The sequence below is a fragment of the Hippocampus comes genome, unplaced genomic scaffold (assembly GCF_001891065.2).
Source record: "Hippocampus comes isolate QL1 unplaced genomic scaffold, H_comes_QL1_v1.1 scaffold89, whole genome shotgun sequence".
Taxonomy (NCBI): domain Eukaryota; kingdom Metazoa; phylum Chordata; class Actinopteri; order Syngnathiformes; family Syngnathidae; genus Hippocampus; species Hippocampus comes.
Window position 1 is genome coordinate 387210 of NW_017806077.1, and position 21199 is coordinate 408408.

Below are 21199 nucleotides of genomic sequence, written 5' to 3' on the forward strand. Positions count from 1 at the left end.
CCTTTGATTTGCAGATGCCACATTGCTTGTTGAGACACAGTTTTGCAGGGCTGCTTGTGTGCCAACGTTGACTTCTTGGGTGGGAGGACGGTGGACCAAAAACTTTTGAGTCGGCGATGGGAAGTCGAGCGACAGGCCGATGCAAAAGTATTAGCGGCGAGGCAAGAAATGTCATCTTGAGTGGTACACAATTGCGAGCCACCCACCAACTGCTCTGTGGTTTTTGCGTTGGTTACGCTTCGAGGAAAACTCTGCCTTGTTGCGGTTTGCTTTTAACCCATCTGAGTTTTTATTTAGTGTGTGTGTGTGTGTGTGTGTGTGTGTGTGTGTGTGTGTGTGTGTGAGCTATCCCCATCTTAATTATATAAGCACAATAAAGGATAACAAATATTAATAAACAAAAACACTGGGCCCTTATTGGGGGTCATGTGGACCGTTTTTTTTTCTTTTTCTTTTTTCATTGTCTGCACAGAAATACTCTAAATGACCAAAATTGTATTTGGAATTTGGGAGTTATGTTTTCAGCTCTTTATGGTATTGTGTTATATATACTCAAGCATAGGTCTATTAATAGTAAAACCAAGTTTGCAGGGGTCTCACGTTGTTTTTGGGGATTTAAAAAACAAAACAAAACAAAAAACCCAAGATCAAGGTAAATCACCTCAAAACTGTCATTAATGTGATCTGTAACACGTACAACTTGATTGGTGGGGAATCTGTTGGAGAGGGGAGATAAAACTACACAAGGAGAACAATTAGGTTGCAAATGTGTGCACACCCAGCTATAAAAATGAGGACGTTGCTGGGCTGTGTTCAGAATCAACTAATCACATTCAAAGTGACGTTAAATGGGAGTCATCACGTAACTGCTGCCATTTAAAATAACTCGGACTAAATCCAGATGAAGTTGAGATGTTCTAGTAGGCTTTTCAACAAAGTTGTACACGTTATCGGTCTCATTGAAGGTGGAAAAGGTTTTGAAATTATCTTAGTCTCATTTTTTGGTCTCATTTTTATGTGTCAGTTGTCTCAAAATGAATGAGATGAAATAAGGGACAGTCAGGACGTGTTTGAAAGGCTTTTGTACAAAAAATTAGGATCTTGGTGCTGCTTTCGTTGACTTGATTTTTGATTGGCTGCTCGTCATCATTGAAATCCAAAACAGAAAATAAAAAGTCAAAGAAAACCAATCCTAATAAGGTGTTAGGTTTGTTGGGAAGATTCCCTCTTCGACTGCATTTCCTATTTTTGAGTGACAAATATGGCAGAATGCTGTTTTACTTCTCACTTTCCAACCGTGTCGAGTTTGTTGCCAGATCAGCATTTTGCTTTCACTTCCTTCAAGCAGCAGTCAAATCCACAACTGTGTCAGTGTTTTGTCATTTTTACAAACACATAGTTTGCTAGAACTCATTTGTCACACATCTGTGAATTACACATCTCGACAGCAGACCATTCTTGCACTTGCATACATTTCAGCCCGCAAGCAACGGAATCGTTGACTTGTACTCCCACCTACAGGCGCAGCTGCGTTACTACTGCCCATTTTTTGATGACCAGTTCATCGGCGTGGCTTGTAAACACAAAAGGATGTTTTATTTCAAAGAAAACATTGACGAAAAAAAACCACTCCATAAGCAGATATCAATAAAGGCTCTAGGTTAATGTGCATCAGTGCTTGGTAATTAGAAAGAAAAAAACAAATGCATAAGGCACAATTTGCACGACTCTTTTCTCTTGCGTGCCCATTTCAAGGCACTCGAAGCATTCCTCATCAAGCCATGCATGCATTTATTTGTAACCAGACTACCGATAACGCGCGTTTAAAAAGTTCGGTACTTTGCATATTTGTTTCGGGACACAGTATCGCGGTACAGTATCATAACACTTGACAATGATCATAAAAACTCGTTGGGGGGGAGGGGGTCTGTTAATGTGCCGGCGTAGGGATCAGGTTGAGTCTTTCCCTGAGAAATCAACCAACGGATGCCTACTCTATGGTTAGTAACACACTCGTAATTAGGCTACAGTAAAATTCAGAACTATGTTGATGTTAATTAAAAAGGCAATACAAGCAAAATCCATGTAGGAGTGACGACTGTCTGTGATATTAAAAAAAACAAAAAAAAACAGTCCTTGGACACGGATATTTGGAAATGTTAAGTACGTCCAGGCCGCAGCCTCTGAACTTACCGCTTTTCGATTCATCTTCACGCATCTTTATCCACGAGGTGCAGCGACGCTGGGAAGTCCGGCGCCGAGAGCTTGGCCAGGAAGTGCAGGTGGTCCTGGTCTGAGGCGGGCTCGGCGCTGACGCTCTTGCACAGCCTGCAAAGACTCTGGCGGGTTTCCTCCAGGTTCTGCTCCAGTTCTGCGCGCTCCTGAAGCAGCTTTGCCTTCTCGCTTTTCTGCAACAAGAGAGAAACGCCATCTGAGTGGATTTTCTTGCTTCTGGAACATTGGTGTTGGGTGCACCTCCTGAGTTGAGGGGTTTGTGCTCAAGTCAAGACAACAGAAAGCGAGTGTCAGAGAAATGGCGAGCGACTTACTAAGGTTTTGATTTCACTGTCGAGATGGTGTATGCTGTCCATCTTCCTCTTCCTGCATCGTTGCGCCGCCGCGCGGTTTTTGCTCCGGCGCCGGACGTCGTGAACGAACTCCAGCTGCTCGGGCGTCATGGAATGGCGCTTGAGAAGCTGCTGGAAAGCGCTGCGACTCAGCGTGGAGATCTGCTCCACTGGGAACGGCAGCTGAATCTGCACGGGGGTGACAACAATATATTATTGCAGAGTACGCCGGTGCCCAAGTCGGGTCCTCGAGAGCCCCTATGCTGCCTGTTTTTGATGTTTCAGTCCTTCAACACACCCGATTCAGCTCATCGGCAAGCTTTGAAGAAGCCTGATAACGATCCCGATGCTTTCTACCACATTCAAAGCATGAAGCAATATTTCACATGTGGTACTGAAGTTGAACAATGATGTGCACCCCTACTTTAGGCATGAATCCGGCATCTAACCAGTCACTTGATACACATGTCAACGAGGCAAAGACAATACAGGCGTCCCTAATTTACCGCCGGACTTTCTGTCTTTCATATTTGACTTCAAGTGTCATCATAGGTTCCTGATCGACCGCCGCACAAATTCAGTTGACAACCAAACACCAGCTGACCTCGGCCGCTCTCCTGTTGTTGGCCTCCGTATCTCCGTCGCTGTCCATATCGGAGTCCTCCCCCGAGTTGAGTGAGGAAATGCAGGGGCTCTTCTCCGACTGGGACAGCGCGTCGGCGCGCGAGTTGGGCTCCTCACTCGTGCCGAGCTCCCTGAGGAAAGGGCAGTCGGCCGGATTGGAGGCAAGGTCCAGTTGTTTGAGCCAATGGAAGTCCGAGGAGGCTTTCTCCCCATTGCTCTGGTCCAAGGCGGGCATGATCTGAGCCGGAGGTGGAGTGCACAGGTCTGACCAAAATCCCTTGGCCAGATGCTCGGCCACTTCCCGCTCCTCCCTGCTTCTCTCAGAGCATCCCTCATCCTTGGCTGACTCCTCTAATAACTGCGTGCAATCTTCGGCACCAGGACAAGGAACAAGGCCACAGCCCACGTCGAGAGTCTCCCCGGGCCCAATCACGGTTTGCGGATCCACGTGCTCCACCGTCGACGCCTCCGTATCTCCGTCGCTGTCCATATCGGAGTCCTCCCCCGAGTTGAGTGAGGAAATGCAGGGGCTCTTCTCCGACTGGGACAGCGCGTCGGCGCGCGAGTTGGGCTCCTCACTCGTGCCGAGCTCCCTGAGGAAAGGGCAGTCGGCCGGATTGGAGGCAAGGTCCAGTTGTTTGAGCCAATGGAAGTCCGAGGAGGCTTTCTCCCCATTGCTCTGGTCCAAGGCGGGCATGATCTGAGCCGGAGGTGGAGTGCACAGGTCTGACCAAAATCCCTTGGCCAGATGCTCGGCCACTTCCCGCTCCTCCCTGCTTCTCTCAGAGCATCCCTCATCCTTGGCTGACTCCTCTAATAACTGCGTGCAATCTTCGGCACCAGGACAAGGAACAAGGCCACAGCCCACGTCGAGAGTCTCCCCGGGCCCAATCACGGTTTGCGGATCCACGTGCTCCACCGTCGACAGTTCGCACGGCAACTCCGGCAGACTCAACTGGCGTTGGCCACAAACGTCTTCCACAGCCAAAATGTCCCCGGCGCACATCTGAGAGTCATGAGCCGCATCGTCCGGATCGGGCAGAGATAACATCGGACACACAATGTTGGCCGACAAGTCCAGGGATAGCGAAGGCATCTGCGGCCCGCAGGTTTCCAAACACAAGTCGCGAGCGGGAACAGGAGCGGCCAAAGGGAACGGCGACGGGAGGTCCGTTGGCAAGTCGGAGCTGCGCAGCTTCGCCTCGCCACCTTGACAGCAGACCCGCTGCTTGACAAGCTGCGCTTTGGGCTCGGAAAACTTGGGGATGAGGAAATCGAAGCATGCCGATTCCAGGTTGCAAAAACCCAAGAATTGGGCGCAGCTTTGAATCTGATGGATGTTTTCTTTGGTGAAGAGCAGCTTTGATGTGTAAGCAAACTGGAGCAAAGGTTCAAAGCCCTGCACTGTCACCTGAGGCAAAAGGGGCGGACAATTGATTAGGCACGATCAAATATAGATTTCCATTTTACCAGCAAAAACTGTTGCGCTTGAAGTACTTCCTATTGTCATTCTTTTTCGTTCACGTTTAAGGTGGCAAACACAATAGCCTGGATGGAGATCCCGAACTGACCTCATCCGGAAGGGTGACAACAGAGTTGTGTTTTGAGTCGGCAGCAGCGGCGCGGCTGTGGAAGTACTCGCTACACGAGGCCAGGACGGCGGCATGGGCGCGGAAGCGGCGGCCCTCCACCACCACGGTCACGTCGCACAGAACGTCATGACGCCGCTGCTCGTCCAAGCACTGCAGAACGTGAGCGCTGTGTACGGCCGACTGGAAGGTGAACACAGACACGCGCTGGGCTTGGAGTAGCATGGTTCACTCGGCCTGCGGAGTGAAGAGAAAGCAGGGGCTTCATCAATGGCTTCAATTTGATTTCAGGCGATTTACTTCAAAAATGTTGATTCTGTGACACACTGCTGTCATTAAGTAAGAGTTGAAATCGTTTCTTGATCATGCTGGCAGCTCGAAACACTTGCATCTCAAATCAAATTTCTATTTCCATTCCTTTAAATGGGGACCATTTAAAGGAATGGAAATAGAAAGCAGCACTTCAGAGGATTTTACTTGATAAAAAAATGGCCATCTCAGGGCAGTACACTAAAGACATGCAGGGAGACCTCACGCCTAAATTTCAGTCATTTGGTCGTTATTATTATTATTATTATTATGCTTATCTGCCTAAATGTGTTGCTCCAACGTTTGTGTTCAAATATTCATTGCTTAAAGCGCAACAGCATCACGACACCAATGTTATACAAAAGCTCGTGTCTGGTGTTTTGCATTGTTTGCATTTAAGTTGTTTTAAATACACATTATGTAATTCTCTTTGTATCGTGTTTAACTTATATACTTCAAATGAAAGTGCTGTCACGGTCAATATTTTGGTCACTCTACTGCCATTGATCAAAACATTACTATTGATATTTTTTGACCAGAAACATAGCATGCATTTCCATTTTTTATCATTGATGGAAAGGCTTTTTTTCAGCCAGTTATTCCCCAAGCATTTGTTAGGAAAAATGCGGAGCATGAACTACAAAAGGGGGTCACTTAAAAGTACTTCTCAGTCTTGTTTATATCCACACATTAACGAAAACTTGTCTAAGATGCGTATGTGCTCACACTGTTTTTGCAATGGTGTCAAACATGAGGACCATATTATTAGGAACACCTTTCGGCATCACACAATGCATTTCCATACAGTTTAAATCAAACAAATTGCGCATTATTTTTGTACAGGTATAACGTTTGGCACAGCTTACGTGGGTGTATGGAATGACTTGTCGCGTAAACTGTTAGCGACCTTATTAGCACTTTTCTGCTCGTCAAGACAAGTTTAAAATGCTGACTCATGATTGGCCAACTTGGCCAAACACACACGGGGGAGCGAAGGGGGAACAAAGCTCGATGGCGACAAACTCATTTTACGACACGTTTGATTCTTTTTGGCGAAAAATGTTTATATAAAAGTCTTCGGACTAAGTTTGAAAAAAAAAAAGGAGGGGGACGGAGCGCTCCCTCCGCTTAGGCGAGGCGCTTATGGTCATGTAATTTCAAGCCAGCTCATTGAAGTTAAGACAGTAAAAACTATGCTAGTTTAATAAAAACGGTTAACATATAGATTGAACACCAACCTGGAGTGTCAGCTCGTTAGCGGTACCATTTGTGTGATATGAGTCGAGACGAATGTGCTCATCCGGAACCCCAGTCAGCAAAAGCGGTGCAGGGAAAAGACTTACGAGTAACTGCGCATGCGCTAAGGGCATAGCCCTTCCAGAGACAGGGAACGTATTTTCATGTTCTGTGTTTTATTGCATGGGCATACAAAATAAACATGTATTTGCTTAAAATTCCACCACCATCGTCCACTCTATGGAATTACTGAGTTTTTGTCCAAATCTCTTTTTGTAAACGTTTGGACCTTGTGTTTGCACACCTTGACACGTTCCCATGAGTCTGAGAAACAAAACAGCTGTAAAACATCAGCACTAAATGTCCTCTGAGAAGTCACCATCAAGTCAGTGACACTGAGAGAAATTCTGTACGGTGTATGGTAGAGCTTGAGCAGCAGGAGGGCATAGAGGCACAGATTTGATGATTCTTAGCGGATCCTCTCGTAGAACAGGAGGTAGGCTTGGCTACTCTGCACTCTGCTCTCACTCACGGGCTGCACGCTGGTGTCGCTGATGTGGAACCACGATCCTTGGGGTGGCTCTCCTAATAAAAACGTGGAGATAGGTTTCATCAGTTGCATTCGAGCAGATCTGATAAGAAAACTTTGGTTGGGCTCATAATCAGTTCATTATTTTCAGTACAAAAACCTATGGATACTTTTCGAGTAATCTCTTCTTTATTTGAGCATTTATTTTTCTGAAAACTGATATCTGTACTTTCTAGTTTCTAGTCCCAAAACACAATTTTTTACAACAACATTGAGGAAAAAAAGACAAATTACAGTACAGCGGGAAAGACAATTGCAGGTGATCTTGACTGAATGAGATCTTACAAATGTGGGGAAAAAAACTAAATGGCAACAGCAGAGATGGAGGGACAGCAACCAAAAAGCATTACAGCAGATGACGCAACACATTCAGAGAATGAATATATTTGCCAACCATGGCCTTACTCAAGAAAGTTTGTTTTTTTTTTGCCTCCCATTTTTCATCGACTAATTTGCTTGCCTGTTCACAATATTAGCAAAAAATGACATTTAAATGTGATTTTTTTTTTAGCACTATGTAAATTAACTTTCAAAAGTGCCAAGTTATCAAAATGGGTATTACAGCTAAAACTTAACTCTTGCATTTCCCTCAATTCTATCCATTCTGCAACTTGTTCTTACCTTCAAGCCTGCTGGAGGACAATTTGGAGCTTTTGGGTCGCACTTTCACAAACGCTGTGTAGTGACCGGACCTCATGGTGCCGCTGTGCTCCACGATGCCGTACAGGCTGTAGAGAATCTGACGTTCACCTTCTACCACGTTCTGCAGGGAGAAACAAATGTGTTATTATTCCAAGAGAAGTTTCCGTCACACTTTTTGGCACCCCGCCAACGGGGTACCGCAACCTGTGGGACCTCGACATGCACCCTGACTACTGAGAAATGAAAGCAATTGCAGACATAAAAATAAAGTGAGAAATTGAAGAATTTTTTTCAACATATTCAGCCGAGAGAGAGATATTGGGCCAAAAAAACAAAAAAAATCGGATTCTAATGAACAAAAACGGCATCCTCAAAACCACATTACCTTACTCTTGAGGGCGCAAAAGGGGGCGAGATCCAGTATCAGGGGGAAGGGTACGTGTCGGTTCACTTTACAAATACCGTAGCCGTTCTGGAGGAAATAAAAGAAGGGAATTGAACAGAACAGGAAATGCTTTACTGCGGACAGATGGGGAAATGCGTGAATTTGAATGTTTGTTCCTCCTGCCGGATCACCTGCTGAAATCTCTTCAGGTGAAGCGTGAGCACCGGTGGCGGAGAGGAGATCAGCATTTGCTTGGAAGCCTCCGTGTAAACGTTCTTCTTGGATCCTAGCCAGAGAACATTTGAGAGGACATATTACACAAAACTTGACTTCCAGAAAAGTGGGAAGACAGATCTGCCATTTTCAAGCAACATTTGGACAACATAGAATCACACAGTGCGTAAGCCAAGAACCGAGCAGAGGTTCAGTGTCGGCACAGATCAGCATTATCTTCTGATTAGTTGCAAAAATGTTGGCTGTTTAGTGTGGGGGATATTTGTGTTTGGTCCTGCGTCCGCTGCATGTGCCACATGCACGGATCCACCACGTGATTAGGAAAGAGTAATGTGGCAACTTACGAAGAAAGCTCTGCCTCAATGAGTGAAAATGCAAGCGGGCTGTAAACTGCATTCACGTGTGCTTGCTATTTTGCCTGACCACTAGCTCCGCCCCCGGTCGTCATAGTATTGAAAGGCGCATTGAGCGTTGGCCCGGTCAGTAGCGGTGGCTCATTTGCTGTAAATCCAAATTTTGGCCAATTCTGAAAAAGTGTTTGTGATCAAGCCTTTTTGAATGTTCCCAAATTGCCACATCACAAGCAACGGGATGGATGGATGTAATAAACCGATGTGTCTGCTGCATGCGCTTTTTGCACAGATCTGAAGTGTGGCGTGTGAAGTGCTGCCTCCACAATTGAAAATGCTTTTCCGCTCTCCCACAACGCTCAGGACTCTGCTGCCGCAAGTAGAAGTCGCTTGCCTCGTTCAATTTCCAAGCCCCACCCCTGCCATGGTAATGAAAAGCCGCACTTGACAAGACTGAAACGCTGGTTGAAAAGTGTGCTATAATTCTGCATCCTATTTGGACGAAAGGACATCACAGTCTAGACAAGTTATGAGAACACCCGGTAACTCTTTTGATTAGTGCCACCACTCCCCCCCCAAATAAAGTGTCCCCTTTAAAAGAAAGTCATTCCACTCTTCCACGCACACTTTCTTACCCGCAGATTTGTCCTTGTTTGCCTGCCGTTTCGTGCAGCAGACGCAGAGCAGGCTGTTATTCTCACTGAGGATCTCCTCCTCCGTGAAGTGAAACAGACACGACTCCACCGAGCATTCCTGCTTGTCGGGCGAAGGCCTGCGGGCCAAAGTCTGGAAGGCCAGCTCCGGGTCCTGGTTGACCACCACGTATTCCTTGGCCTCATCCCCCGGCCCGTCGTCCTCGCTCTCCGGGCACGTTTCCACTGAGTCCGACTCGATGAAGGCGTCGTTCAAGTTGATTTTCTCCATCTCGTTGGCCAGCAAGAAGTCGTCGTCATCCAAGACACCGTCGCTGGAGCAGCGCGCTTCTGGTGAGGCGGTGAAGCGGTTGCAGGAGGATTCCGAATGAGAATTGTTGACAGAGTCGCCTTTGTCTTCCTCCTTGTCAGGTTGGACCGCGTCGAGGGTAGGCGGGTTTTGTTCAGGGATGCCGGTTTGTGCGGAATCCCCTTCCCGCTTCTCAACATCTTCTGCGAGATCTTTCGCTTGATTCAGAGACGCGAGACTGTTGAAACTGACTCGGCTCTCCAGCTTCTGCTGCCTCTTTTGATGCTGCGGAGACAAAAAGGAAGAAATGGGAAGTCTTACAGTTGTGGGTCCACGGAGTTTTTCCAAGGATGGAAATGTCACTACTATGTGTAGCTCTGAATGCCATAGGAATTTAGAAAAATACTTCTGTGGGGGAGTCAGAAGAGTTGTATTCAATTCTGCAATCTTTAAGAGAGCAAACCTATTTTTCTGCGGTGAAAGGTCGCAATCTCACAAGAAACAGGTTGTATTTTTAAAAGCTCACGCCGTAACATCACATTAATAAAGTCAAAGTTTAACAAGAGGGAAAATCCCGTGTTCGCGAAGGACCAGCAATAATCCCAGGGTCAATTTGACCCACTGCATGTTTCCTTATCCAAAATGGTCTGTAATGAAAATATGCCAATGTGCATTGTTTGCATCTAATTAACTCAATGACAAAGTATTTCATTGCAAAAATCTGAAACGAACTATCTCCACTGTGCTTGTGGACGAAACTTATGACAGTCAAGTGGGGCTATCGAGAGAGAGAGTTTACCTTGGCTTGTTTCTTGGCCTGCTTTTTGGCTTTCTTCTGCTGGTACTTGCTACCCGCGGGAACGTCTTCGCCCTGACTTTCCGGGCCGTCCTCGCTCGCTTCACTGCTTTTCCGTACCGTTCTTTTCTGGGTCTTCTTCCTATATGCCTGTATTCACACAAAGAGACAAACGCATGCAAGATCCAACTTAAAAAGGGCACACAACCTTTTCTAAAGTGAAATTCAAAGCCTTAGAGCTGAGGTAAATTCCATCGGTACTGTATATGACTCCGGTTGTGCCCTGAGTTTTCCATTAATTTGCTCAAGACACTCATATCTCAAATCATCTTTATCTATTGATATGAACGGAAATGCCATCATTCCGTTCCAACTTTTGTACTCCTGGTGTGCTGGGTCTTGGCTACCAGGGGGCAGTATAATGCAGTCATTTCTTTCGTGTGTTAGCATTAAGCTAGCGGACATTCAAAGTGATGTGGTTGTTTTCATTTCTCTTTGTTTTATGTTTAGTTTAACGGTAAACTTTAACTGCAAGTGGCAAAAATAAACAGCTTGTTTTGAAGATTTCACTCCGTGGCAAAACACTACTTGAGAAGTGAACTGCATTTGTTGCCAGCACTGAATGCTCATATTTGTTTTGCTCTCAAGTCAACCCGCAGCCTCACACTTACACTGTAGTTTTCAATGTTTTCTTTTTTTTTTTAATGGGAAGACAAAACACGCGCACACATTTTTTTTTTTTACCTGATCAGAAACTGGAAGAGAAAGGTCCAAAAACATCTCGGTGACCACAGACACCTGTGAGAGTAAAAGAAGGAGCCGTTGAGCATCAATATGTGTTGGCATGATGAACTGTGAACGTTTGGGGTTTGGGGTACCGTTTTACACTGCTGACACATGATCGTGCTGGTCATCTCTCCGCCAAACACCTGGTCCACAAAATTTTGAGGTAGCCCGTTTTTCTCATACTCTGCTCATCAAACAGATGCATGGCATACTTTAAGTAACAACTGCAAGCCCCCACCCCAAAAACAACAAAACAAAAAAAATAATAAAATACAGCGCCAATTTCAACTTTACCTTTAATGACGGATTTGAGCTCCTCTGCATCTGTGACTTTTCCCGATCGTTTCAGTGCCTCCGTGATTGCAGAGCTTACCCTCTGAAAGACACAAATCAGGTGATTAAAAGTGAAACAATAAAAAAATATATACAATACTAATAATAATAGGTTCATATCGCACCACTCGCAGTCAAAGTGATCAAATATCTAAAATATAAATCAACCAAAGAGTAGTGAGGAATACAGAAAGAATGCATGTGAATGCTACTGGAACGCACGCGTGTCATGCAAATCAAATTCATGTCATCGCAATCATTTGAGCCTTTCGCTGGCCACCAATGGCATACTTTGCTCTCCTCTGCCCTCATGCCGTCGAGGAGGTAGCGCAGCAGCTCCTGGCTGTCTTGCTGCTGAAATCCTTTGAACCTCGCAGCCCTGCGCCAACGAGACAAAGCCGTGACGCAACACTCAAGTTGTCGGTTCTGACGTCAGCATTTGTAGCGGTCGGTGCTCACTTTTTACAAACTTGCGCAAACAGCTCCAGTGGTGTCACCACGCCTTTCTTTGACTCTTGGATTTCGTTGAGGAGCTGATTCATCGCCATCGTTAGCGAGCCGGGCCGATCCAATTCGGCCACAACGGCCTCCTGCGGTCACAAAAAGTCCAAGTTAGAATTGGCCAGGTTTATTTTTAAGTGATTATCGAACGACATTTTGTGCCATTGTTTTAAATTTTTTTCTCCAAAACAATTTGGGCTTTGTTGAATGAAAACACAGTGTTTCCCAGTATTTTTCCAATTTGTGTTCTATTTTTTTTGGGGGGGGGGGGGCATCTGTGTCCAAGTTGCTCAGTAAAACATGTCATTAATCAGAATATATAATGGTGTCAATCATTGACCCGTTCAAAGGCAATAATGACATCATTCTTATTTTCAGGTACGTTATCGACATTATGCGGCCTTTCCAATTAAAAAGTAGAGTTGAATAAAAATAGCATTTTTTGTAGTTGTGGACAGATGTGTGAAATAACTTATTCCAGGTTAATACAGTCGAGTCAGAAAAATGTACCAGTGTGGAGGAGGTAGCAGGTTTGACACTGAGGCTGGTCTTGTCTTCTATCACCTTGTTCAGGGTCTGTCTTAACATCTGCGTCTGCGAGAGGTTCTGCAACGAGGACACAAGAAAACATTTGGTGACACGTCCCATGGATTCATTTGTCTTGTTTGGAAGGTCTTTTTAAAGCTCACCTGGATGACGGCGTTAAAGAAACAAGTATTTCCCAGGTTGCTGAGCCCCCGGACGGGAACGCCGCTGTTGTCTTCCGTTGAGCTACTGGAGTTTGGCGACTTGCACACAGACACTTTCCTGGTGGTCTTCCTCTCGCAGCTCCGGTTCCTGACATTCTCTTTGTCTTCATCCTCTTCTGTCTTGAACGTGACGCTTTTCGGTCGCACCTCCAACACGTCATTTTCTGTGACAGCGATGGCGAGGAGGAGAAATGACAATGACGATAACCCATCGAACAAGAAACAGAACTAACGGCGACATCAGTTAAAGGCAGGACTGTACACGCGTCTGGAAATGAAGGATGCAGACAAGTGCAATGGCTTAAACAGTCCCATAACAGTTTGTGTGCTGGGTCTTAGCGGTTCCGCTGTGTTTTACACTTACTTGTCTCTGTTTTCTGTACAGACTCCAGCTGCATCTTCTTTTTGATGTTGCTCACCAGCTGAGCCAACTGACTGCTTGCAGAGTACCGCACCTCATCGTCGCACTCGTAGCACCTGAAGGAGGAGCAGAGGTGGAAGTGACTTACAAAGGTGAAAGGCCAAAAACAAATCTTAACTTTCACATTTCAAGCAAATCCCACGGAAAGTAAACACGTACACTCACCAAACACTCCAGCTGTCCAAGCTGATCACCAGGCAATGAGTATCAGACCGCGGCGTTTCGTAGTGTTTGATGGCGTGTTGGTTCTCTGAGCTTCGTCCACATCCCTTAAAAGAAAAGTTTCAATAATACCCTTCTTGCTGTCCAAACAAATCAAGAGGTGACATGAACTCACTCTGTGGCCACATTTCATGCACATCCACACTTCCACCACTGAGTCATTTTCATCCTCAGAGTCGCCAGAAGGGTCAGTGCTTCTGTTCTCTTTATTGTCCTCATTTTTGCAGTCCTGGCAACGTGTCCCGTCAAATACGTCAGAGATCTTCCTGAGAAGAGTCTGGTCTGTGCCTTTCCTAATGTGCCTGCAAACTGGACCTGAGAGGATAAAACACAGTTGTGGAGAAGGATCAAGCTACTCTTCATCACTTTTGTGAAGATGCAAGCACGCGTACCTGTCATTTCAAACTCATCATCCTCTCTGGAGCTCCTGTCCTTCGCTTTTTTCTTCCCCATGTTTCCCCTATTTTCCGCTATTACAGACGGAAACCGCACGTGACGTATTTTTGTTGTAATATTGCTTATAAATAAGCCACTTACGTGAAGATCAAAGTCGAATTCGAGCACGTAATGCCATCACGTAATTCAACTCCCTGCTTGAGGAGACTGACTGGACACACACGGAGGCGACCCACGTCACACGTTCACTTTCGCTTACTTTTTCCGCCAGACGCCAACTTTAATGTAGACATCTCACCAAATTCCCCATGGAATCACGCTTCGAGGGCACATTTGTACGCATTCGGCGAGCAAAAAGGCGCCGATTTAACAGACCAAACAGGAGTCAATCATTTCTATAGCGGAAGATAAGGAGGCGGAACAAAAAGTGACGGCTTCGTTTTCATGTGTGCGGTGTCTATGCTCTTCCGGTGTGTCTTGAGCGTGTCATTGCCAAGCTACGAATCAAGTCAAGTGAGGTCGCTCGTGTCTCTTTCTTTGCATTTAACACAGACGTGTTACTTTTTTTAATCAGCACGGGTAAACTCTCATGATGCAATTTTAGGCACATTTAAAAATAAGAATTAAAAAGGACCTCGATTGTCCGGCGTGTTTTTTTCCGGTGCGTCGCCTATAATGTTCCGGGGGTGAGCACAAGCTGGTAGCATGCTAGGTTAAAATGCTATTTTGGTGCGTCTTCCATAACCTTCCGGGTGGAATGGAAGCATCCGTTTGTGCTTGGCTTCAACGTGGACGTGTCATAGAAAAGTCTCCTAAAGCGACTTTAGGTGCATCAAGTGGGAAATCAAAACTATGATTGACTTTTGATAAAATACATAATAGTCATTTTAACATGTCGTTCCGGGAGTGGGCAGCGGCACAGCTGGCAGAACTCGAGCTGCTGACCAGCATGTTCCCCACTCACGAGGAACTGGAGATCGTGGACCAGCTGGCTCTGGCCGAGCTCCGGGACTATGCCGGCGCCGAGGGTTCGCCGTCGGTTTCCACCGAGAGCCCACCGGCACCACCTCCCTCCTCCAGACCCCAGTTCGTCATCAAGCAGAGGCTGGAGGATGACGCAGAAGGGGGTAAACAAAGTGTAAAGTGCCCCATTCTGTCATTGAGAATTGATGAATAAACTATTCATTTATCAATATAAATGTCACATTCTTTCATGTCGTTTTTACAGGTGGACTTTATTCTCACCTGCACGTATCCACCTGAATATCCTAGTGTGGTCCCAGAGTTAACGGTTCGGTAAGAACAAAGACTGTTAAGAAGTAAAAATGCGGTTTATGTGTGTTCATTAATTTTTATAAGGTTATTCTTAACTATGTACAGAAGCATCAGCTCAGGCGAATTGCCGTATTCTCAAAGGAAAAAATGTGTTCTTAGCGTTGAAATGTATACATGGGATTAGTCACTATCCAATCACTGAGTGTAATCTATTGACAGTCATTCACATCTTTAAAAAATAAAAATACACTTTACATCAACCCAGTCAGTGAAACGTGGCTGCCCGCAGTTACACCAGCGGCCTGTTGGTGGTCTCAGGGTGCATCGATTTGTGGTCATTCCCTTGAGGCAGAGAAGAAGAGCTCAAATTGTCACAAGAGGAGGTCCAGAGTTTGATTTCCTTTTTTGTGTTTTTGTGTTATTAGTAAAGTATGACAGTGCCAGGCACACACAAGAAAATAAAATACATTGTAAATGTGGTTGTATCACTTATAAAGGATGTTTCTCTAGGTGTTGTGGGCTGAGCCGTGCGCAGCAGACACAGCTCCACGCTGGACTCAAAGCGCACCTGGCGGACGCCTGCCTGGGAGACGTGTGCGTGCTGTCAGCGCTGGAATGGCTGAGGGAGAACTTGTGCGCCTTTGTTGACAAAAGCTCTTCGGCGCCAACGCCTCCTGCTTGCAAGGGCGATGCGGCCTCGCCTCCGCCGCGGGAGGCGTTTAGTCGCCTGTGGATCTACAGCCATCACATCTACAACAGCACCAAGAGGAAGAACATCTTAGAGTGGGCCAAGGAGCTCGGACTGTCCGGTTTCAGCATGCCCGGGAAGCCCGGCATTGTTTGTGTGGAAGGTGCACAGGGGGCCTGCGAGGAGTTCTGGTCCAGGTAACTTTGGTTGACATTTCCAGACATTTGGGTTTCAAACGTATTCTTGCATTTAAGGAGTTGGAAGACAGTCGAGCTTCAAGACATGTTAGGCTTTGAAACCAAGGCTGGGGTCTCAATTTAAGGTTTTAAACAAGGGGTAGGTTTATTCGGGTTTCAAACCTGGTTAAGGGCTATAAGGGCATGTCAGGGTTTGGGTTTCAAGCTTGGTTTAATTTAAGGTGTCACCCTGGTTTCGGGTTTCAATTTAAGGTTTCCTGGCTCGGTTTTGCCAAAGTTATGGTTCGGCTTTTGAGTAGAAAGACAGGGTTAGGGTTTCAAACAAGGCTAAGGGTTTCAAATTAGCATTTCACACCTGGTTTAGGGTTTCAGTTTCTGGTTTCAAGCCTTGGTTAGGGTTGCAGTGTGTAAAGCCAAAGTCAAGGTTTCAAATAAGAGTTAAGAGACAGGGTTAGGGTCAGAAGCCAAGGCAGGGTTGTTAAGGTCTCAACATAAGGTTTCCTGTATAAGTGTTTCAAGCCCAGGTGATGGCTTGAAATTAGTGTTTCATTTTGGGTCAGGGATTCAAATTAGGGCTGCAAGCCTGTGGTGGGATTTCGAATCGTGTATGAAACCAATGTTTCACTTGTCCATCATACAGTATTACCCGTCTGAAGCCAATCCGTTAGCCCGAGACGCTAAACGTTGTCGGCATCATGCAGAGTGAAGAACCTGACTTGGAAGCGGATCACGATTCGGCACCGAGAAGACGTTGGGCTACGCGACACGCCGAGCAACCAAAGCATCGACTCCCTGCGCAAGTTCTCCGGCTTCGAGGAGGCGGCCTTCGACCCGCGTGGGAGTCGAGGGAACCACATGGACCTGGGCCTGCTCTACCAGTTCTTGGAGGAGAAAGGCTGCTGCGACGTTTTCCAGATGTACTTTGGTGTAGAAGGGAGGAGGTAGTTTCCGCGCACGGTGCCTGGTTCAGCTGCAGAGCCCTGAAATTGGATTGTCTGCACGGCGTCATCACAGGGACCGAGCAGAATGGTCCACTTCCTCTACTTTGTCCATGTGATAAAGCCGAGTTATCTCAACCCAAATCCCAGAGGACGCTTTGTAATTAAGTCCCCCACACTTACAGTAATATGTCACAGCGAGTGTTTCTCCCGAGGTTTGTGCAAAAGTTGTCGGGGGGGGTTGCTATTTGCTCTTCTAATAGCGCCGCACACCCCGCGGAAGCGGCTCACTTCGCAAATGCTGCTGTGCCGACTGCATAGATTTGATCTGAAGAATTATAGATAAGAAAATCTCATTTTCTTTAACGCTAAGGTAGATCAATCAGGGCGCACACTCCCAATTAAAAGTTGTGATTACTCAACGTGGGTCTGAGTCGCCAATGACCGAGATAAAATCGAGGACTAATTAGGAAAACTGACACAAAATTAAACAGTTTGATCATGTTTAAAAGATGCTGGACTGTAAGGCACAACCATCATGGGTTTGGGTTTCAAATTCGGGTTTTTAGTCAATGTTAGTGTTCCAAGTCAGGGTTTTAAACAAAGGTAGGTTTTGACGTTTCAAATTATGGTTTAAAGACTGCTTTGGTCAAATTGACTGTTAGCAATAGCAACAAAATTAAGACATGGATCAGGCTTTCATTTAAGGTTTCAAATAAGGTTCTTAAACAAGGGTTAGCGTTTGAAAGTGAAATGATGGTTTGAAATTAGGGCCTCTAGCCTGATTTCGGGTTTTCAACAAGGGTTAGGGGTTTCAACCCGTTTACCGAATGGGCATCCCCAAAAAGAGACTTCTTGGGGCGCGTCGTACATGTGCGTATTCGGTTATGGCCAGCAGATGTCAGTGTTGAATAAACTCAGTGCTTTTGATTGAACCGCTTGCTGCGTGCTTCCACTTGTTGTGCAGGTCATTAACAATTCCGATCGATACCGCTCCATAACACCTTCACGGATCACTCATCAACATATGCTTTCTTCTTGTTGTTGTGACCCAGCTCAAAGTCTACACCGACCGCTGTGCAGCGGCACCTTGCTTTGCTCTGAAATATGAGTCATTTTTCACCTAATGGGCACTGACATTTAGTCTCAAGAGGTCACGTATCTTTCTTCATTTATCTATGGCAGCGACCTTTGGCGACAGGGCGAAGAACTCCTGCATCACCTTTCTTACGACACCATGACAAACTCCTCATTTGGCCTCGTTAGCCGCAAGCAAGTCCACTGAAATGCTGTGTAGCGAATGCCAGCATGTACGAGTAAATACATTCCTGTCAAATTCATGCTAGCTGGTTAGCTAGTTTTGTTCGCTTTAAATAAAGCCAAAAATAATGTCTATGAAGAAGGGTTTCAAGCCCGGTTTAGGATTTCACACAGAAGGTTCGAAGCAAAGGTTACACTTTCAAATCGGGACCAAAAGCCCAATTTAGCTTTTTAGACACGGTTGAGTTTCAAATTCGTGTTGCCAAGGTGAGAATATCCAAATGGATTAAGTTTTAAAATTTAAGGCTGTTTGAGTGTTTTCGAGCATGGTCTGGGGGGGGTTTAATTTAGTTTTCAAGACTGTTTCGACTCATGGTTCGGACTCCAAGCCTGTCTTCACAATATCGTAACGAATAGTCCAAGTAGCGTGAGCCCAGTGTTGCCAAGGTGAGCGTATCAAAATGGATTAAGTTTCAAAATTTGAGCCTGTTTGAGTGTTTTTTCGAGCATGGTCTGGGGGGGGCTTTAAATTTAGGTTTCAAGACTGTTTCGAGTCATGGTTCGGACTCCAAGCCTGTCTTTGCAATATCGTAACGAATAGTCCAAGTAGCGTGAGCCCGTTAGCTGTAGAAACATCCAAACTGCGTGGAGGGCTAAACACAGTCCAGTCATGTTCTCCAGTATTTTGCCTATTTAAAACTTGCCATTGTTCTTTTTGTGTTGTTTGCCCTGTTTGGCCCGGCACCATCCCATCCCCATTACAGTCATTTGGAGCGTCTTTGAAGCGCACCATCCCATCCCTATTACAGTCATTTGGAGCGTCTTTGAAGTTGCATCGATAATAGGATCTCTCTGGTTAATGCAAGTAAATAGCTTGGCAAATGACTGCGGGAAAGAAATCGTCCGTCTTCCTTTCCTCTCCAGCCAAATCCTTTTTTTTTTTTTCCTTCTTCCAACACTGAACTTCATTCATACACGATTTCCTGCTATTTTTCTTTGTTTTCAGCAGACAATAGCGCACTTCTGGAGGTGTATTGGAGCGCTGAGGCATATAATTGAATTAGTACGCTTGCGCTCTTTCAACACGGGGATTTCATAGCCAGGCTCTCAGTCAGCGCTAAGCTAATATAAATAGCATTGACTAACTCTCAGCAAGTGAAGAGTTTGCAAAACTTTTGACATTAGAATTTAGGACGTCTCAGCAGGCAAAACCATTTGAAACCACAACCCTGTTTTGAAAGCTTAATTCGAAACCCTGATTCTGGATTATGGCCCTAAACTGAATCGTGAAACTCAAACTGAAACCGTAACCCTGGTTTAACACAAGCCATGCCTCGGAATCCGACTTTGAAAGCGGAGCCCTTGCTTGAGATCCTAATTTTAAAGGTTAACTTGAAAACCCAAAGCCACACCGGAACCCCCATTTGAAACCTTAACCTTTGCTTGAAACCCCACCTTTGTAACGCAGCCGTGCCTCGAACCATATTTCGAACGGCTAACCCTGGCTCTAGAGCCAAATTGGAAATCCTGACTTGAAACCGTCGGTCTGGTTTGCAACACTAATGTGGGCTTCAATCTTTTTCTTCATACACTAACTCTTGTTTGAAACCCTGTCTTTAGCTTCAAACCCTAATTTGCAACCCTGACCCTGGGTTGTAGCCCATATTGAAAACCCTAATTAGAAAATGTGACGCTAACTTGAAACCCTAATTTGAACCCTGAATCTTTTCTTCAAACCGTATCTTGAAACCCTAATTTTGTCTTCAAACCACCATTTAAAGCCTGAAACCTTGTTTAATACCCCAATTCTGTCTGAAAACCCTCAATTGAAAGCCGAATTGGAGACCGTAATCCGGCCCGCATTTGAAATGTCCAACCCTTGTTTGAAACCCTATTCCACATTTGAAATCGTTGCCCCGGCATTGCATCCTAATTTGAAACACGAACCCTTGTTGGAAACCTTAAGATAGGCCCAAGAGCACTTTCCTTGGCTTCAAACAGTAACTCGAAACTCTCTAATTTGAAGCACTAATCTTGTTTTGAAGCCACAATTTAAACCCCTAACTCTGTCTTGAATCTCTAATACTCTAATTTGAAACGCTTTCCTTGGCCTCAAAATTAAATTTGAAACCCTCACCCTGGCTTCAAAGTCCTAATTTGAACCGTGGACTCCTTGTTTGAAAGTAGACAAAGCACCGAGTGGAAACGTTTCATGAATTCCTCCCGAGTAAAGATGTGATTAAAAATGCCACCGTTCTTTCCGGGCGCTGTCTGGAAACGGGGCCCCTGACGGATCTTTGGCATTTCGGACCTTCTCTCTCTCTCTCTCTCTCTCTCACTAACCGGATGACCCGTCAAGGTGAACTCTCGTGCCGCGAATACTAAATACGGTGGGATTAAACGTCTCCTCTCTTCCGGCGACAAACTCATCAATTGTCTGGCCGCAGTAATCCCCGAGGTTCGCGATCTCGCCAACCGCGGCCTTGCCTGACGCTCTGGAACTATTCAAGTCGTACCGCTGCTTCCATTGCGGTGGAGGTATTTATTTCGGAGTTTTCATCTCATTTAAAACACAACACAGTGATCACAAATTGACTTTGCCCATTGAAATGAATGGAAATGCCATTCCTCTAGCCCTGCAAACTTTTTTGGGTGAACGTGTTTTTTTTGATATAAGTAGCACGGTACAGTATTGCGCTTTATAAACACCCTCATTTGAATCCTCATTTTGCCTTCAGCCCTAACCCACACTTGAAACCTTATCCAGGCTCGGAACCCTAATTTGAAACCCTAATCTTGTCTTTAAACCCCAATTTAAAATCCTGCTCCTTATAATTTCCGTAGCAAGTCCTTCATCCTCATTCTGCTCATCGCTCACGACGACGGCGAAATGAAAAATTGGAAGCCTCACCACGAGCAGCCGACGAAGACCTCGCAACTTGAAGTGATGACGCGCATACATCAGACACCGTTTCGTACACGACAAGCGTGTTTTCCGAGAACCATCATAACAACGTTTCGCAGTTTTGCATTTGAACGCGTTTCACACATTTAATTACAGTTTGCTAAACTATGAAATGGGGGAGCATATCGATTAGTTGATAACTGTCAATTAACGGTAATTAAATGAAAGGAAACTCAGCAGACTGAGCGGTGCTAATTAAAGTATT

General features: G+C 45.6%; 3 protein-coding genes across 9 annotated transcripts; 1 reads left to right on the forward strand and 2 right to left on the reverse strand.

Moving 5' to 3' along the window:
* Nucleotides 1-459: 459 nt before the first annotated feature.
* LOC109530781 (transcription regulator protein BACH1-like) lies at nt 460-6440 on the reverse strand. Its single transcript, XM_019894675.1, has 5 exons — nt 6328-6440; nt 4763-5017; nt 3172-4602; nt 2550-2756; nt 460-2408 (listed from the first exon to the last, which is right to left on the reverse strand). Exons 2-5 carry the CDS (start codon nt 5003-5005, stop codon nt 2211-2213), a joined length of 2079 nt encoding a protein of 692 aa, XP_019750234.1. The 5' UTR covers nt 5006-5017; nt 6328-6440; the 3' UTR covers nt 460-2210.
* Nucleotides 6441-6595: 155 nt separating this feature from the next.
* On the reverse strand, nt 6596-14090 carry usp16 (ubiquitin specific peptidase 16). 4 transcript variants are annotated; one of them, XM_019894666.1, is made up of 18 exons: nt 13931-14089; nt 13668-13745; nt 13391-13590; nt 13219-13322; nt 12997-13109; nt 12573-12796; nt 12394-12489; nt 11842-11972; nt 11674-11761; nt 11344-11425; nt 11142-11233; nt 11008-11061; nt 10267-10413; nt 9161-9752; nt 8133-8227; nt 7942-8028; nt 7536-7677; nt 6596-6910 (listed from the first exon to the last, which is right to left on the reverse strand). In XM_019894666.1, exons 1-18 carry the CDS (start codon nt 13962-13964, stop codon nt 6795-6797), a joined length of 2475 nt encoding a protein of 824 aa, XP_019750225.1. In that variant the 5' UTR covers nt 13965-14089; the 3' UTR covers nt 6596-6794. The 4 variants fall into 4 exon arrangements, with proteins under 4 accessions (XP_019750225.1, XP_019750227.1, XP_019750226.1 ...); XM_019894668.1 differs by having other exon boundaries at nt 13884-14083; XM_019894667.1 differs by having other exon boundaries at nt 13813-14083.
* Nucleotides 13963-17704, forward strand: rwdd2b (RWD domain containing 2B). Of its 4 annotated transcripts, none has more exons than XM_019894673.1 (5): nt 13963-14029; nt 14579-14809; nt 14900-14967; nt 15457-15831; nt 16533-17704. In XM_019894673.1, exons 2-5 carry the CDS (start codon nt 14621-14623, stop codon nt 16774-16776), a joined length of 876 nt encoding a protein of 291 aa, XP_019750232.1. In that variant the 5' UTR covers nt 13963-14029; nt 14579-14620; the 3' UTR covers nt 16777-17704. The 4 variants fall into 4 exon arrangements, with proteins under 4 accessions (XP_019750232.1, XP_019750229.1, XP_019750230.1 ...); XM_019894670.1 differs by lacking the exon at nt 13963-14029 and adding an exon at nt 14307-14498 and having other exon boundaries at nt 14586-14809; XM_019894674.1 differs by lacking the exon at nt 13963-14029 and adding an exon at nt 14383-14498.
* Nucleotides 17705-21199: the final 3495 nt, after the last annotated feature.

Coding starts and splice junctions, on each gene's coding strand:
- usp16 (XM_019894666.1), bottom strand. CDS start 13,964: ATGTCTACATTAAAGTTGGCGTCTGGCGGAAAAA. Junction 11,973..12,393: donor CTGCTACCTCCTCCACACTG/GTACATTTTTCT, acceptor TTGTGACCGCAG/GAGGCCGTTGTGGCCGAATT. Junction 9,753..10,266: donor AGGCCAAGAAACAAGCCAAG/GTAAACTCTCTC, acceptor TTGTCTCCGCAG/CATCAAAAGAGGCAGCAGAA.
- rwdd2b (XM_019894670.1), top strand. CDS start 14,390: ATGCTATTTTGGTGCGTCTTCCATAACCTTCCGGGTGGAATGGAAGCA. Junction 14,499..14,585: donor GTCTCCTAAAGCGACTTTAG/GTGCATCAAGTG, acceptor GGGAGTGGGCAG/CGGCACAGCTGGCAGAACTC. Junction 14,810..14,899: donor CAGAAGGGGGTAAACAAAGT/GTAAAGTGCCCC, acceptor TCGTTTTTACAG/GTGGACTTTATTCTCACCTG.
- LOC109530781 (XM_019894675.1), bottom strand. CDS start 5,005: ATGCTACTCCAAGCCCAGCGCGTGTCTGTGTTCACCTTCCAGTCGGCC. Junction 4,603..4,762: donor TTGTCACCCTTCCGGATGAG/GTCAGTTCGGGA, acceptor CTTTTGCCTCAG/GTGACAGTGCAGGGCTTTGA. Junction 2,757..3,171: donor ACAACAGGAGAGCGGCCGAG/GTCAGCTGGTGT, acceptor ACCCCCGTGCAG/ATTCAGCTGCCGTTCCCAGT.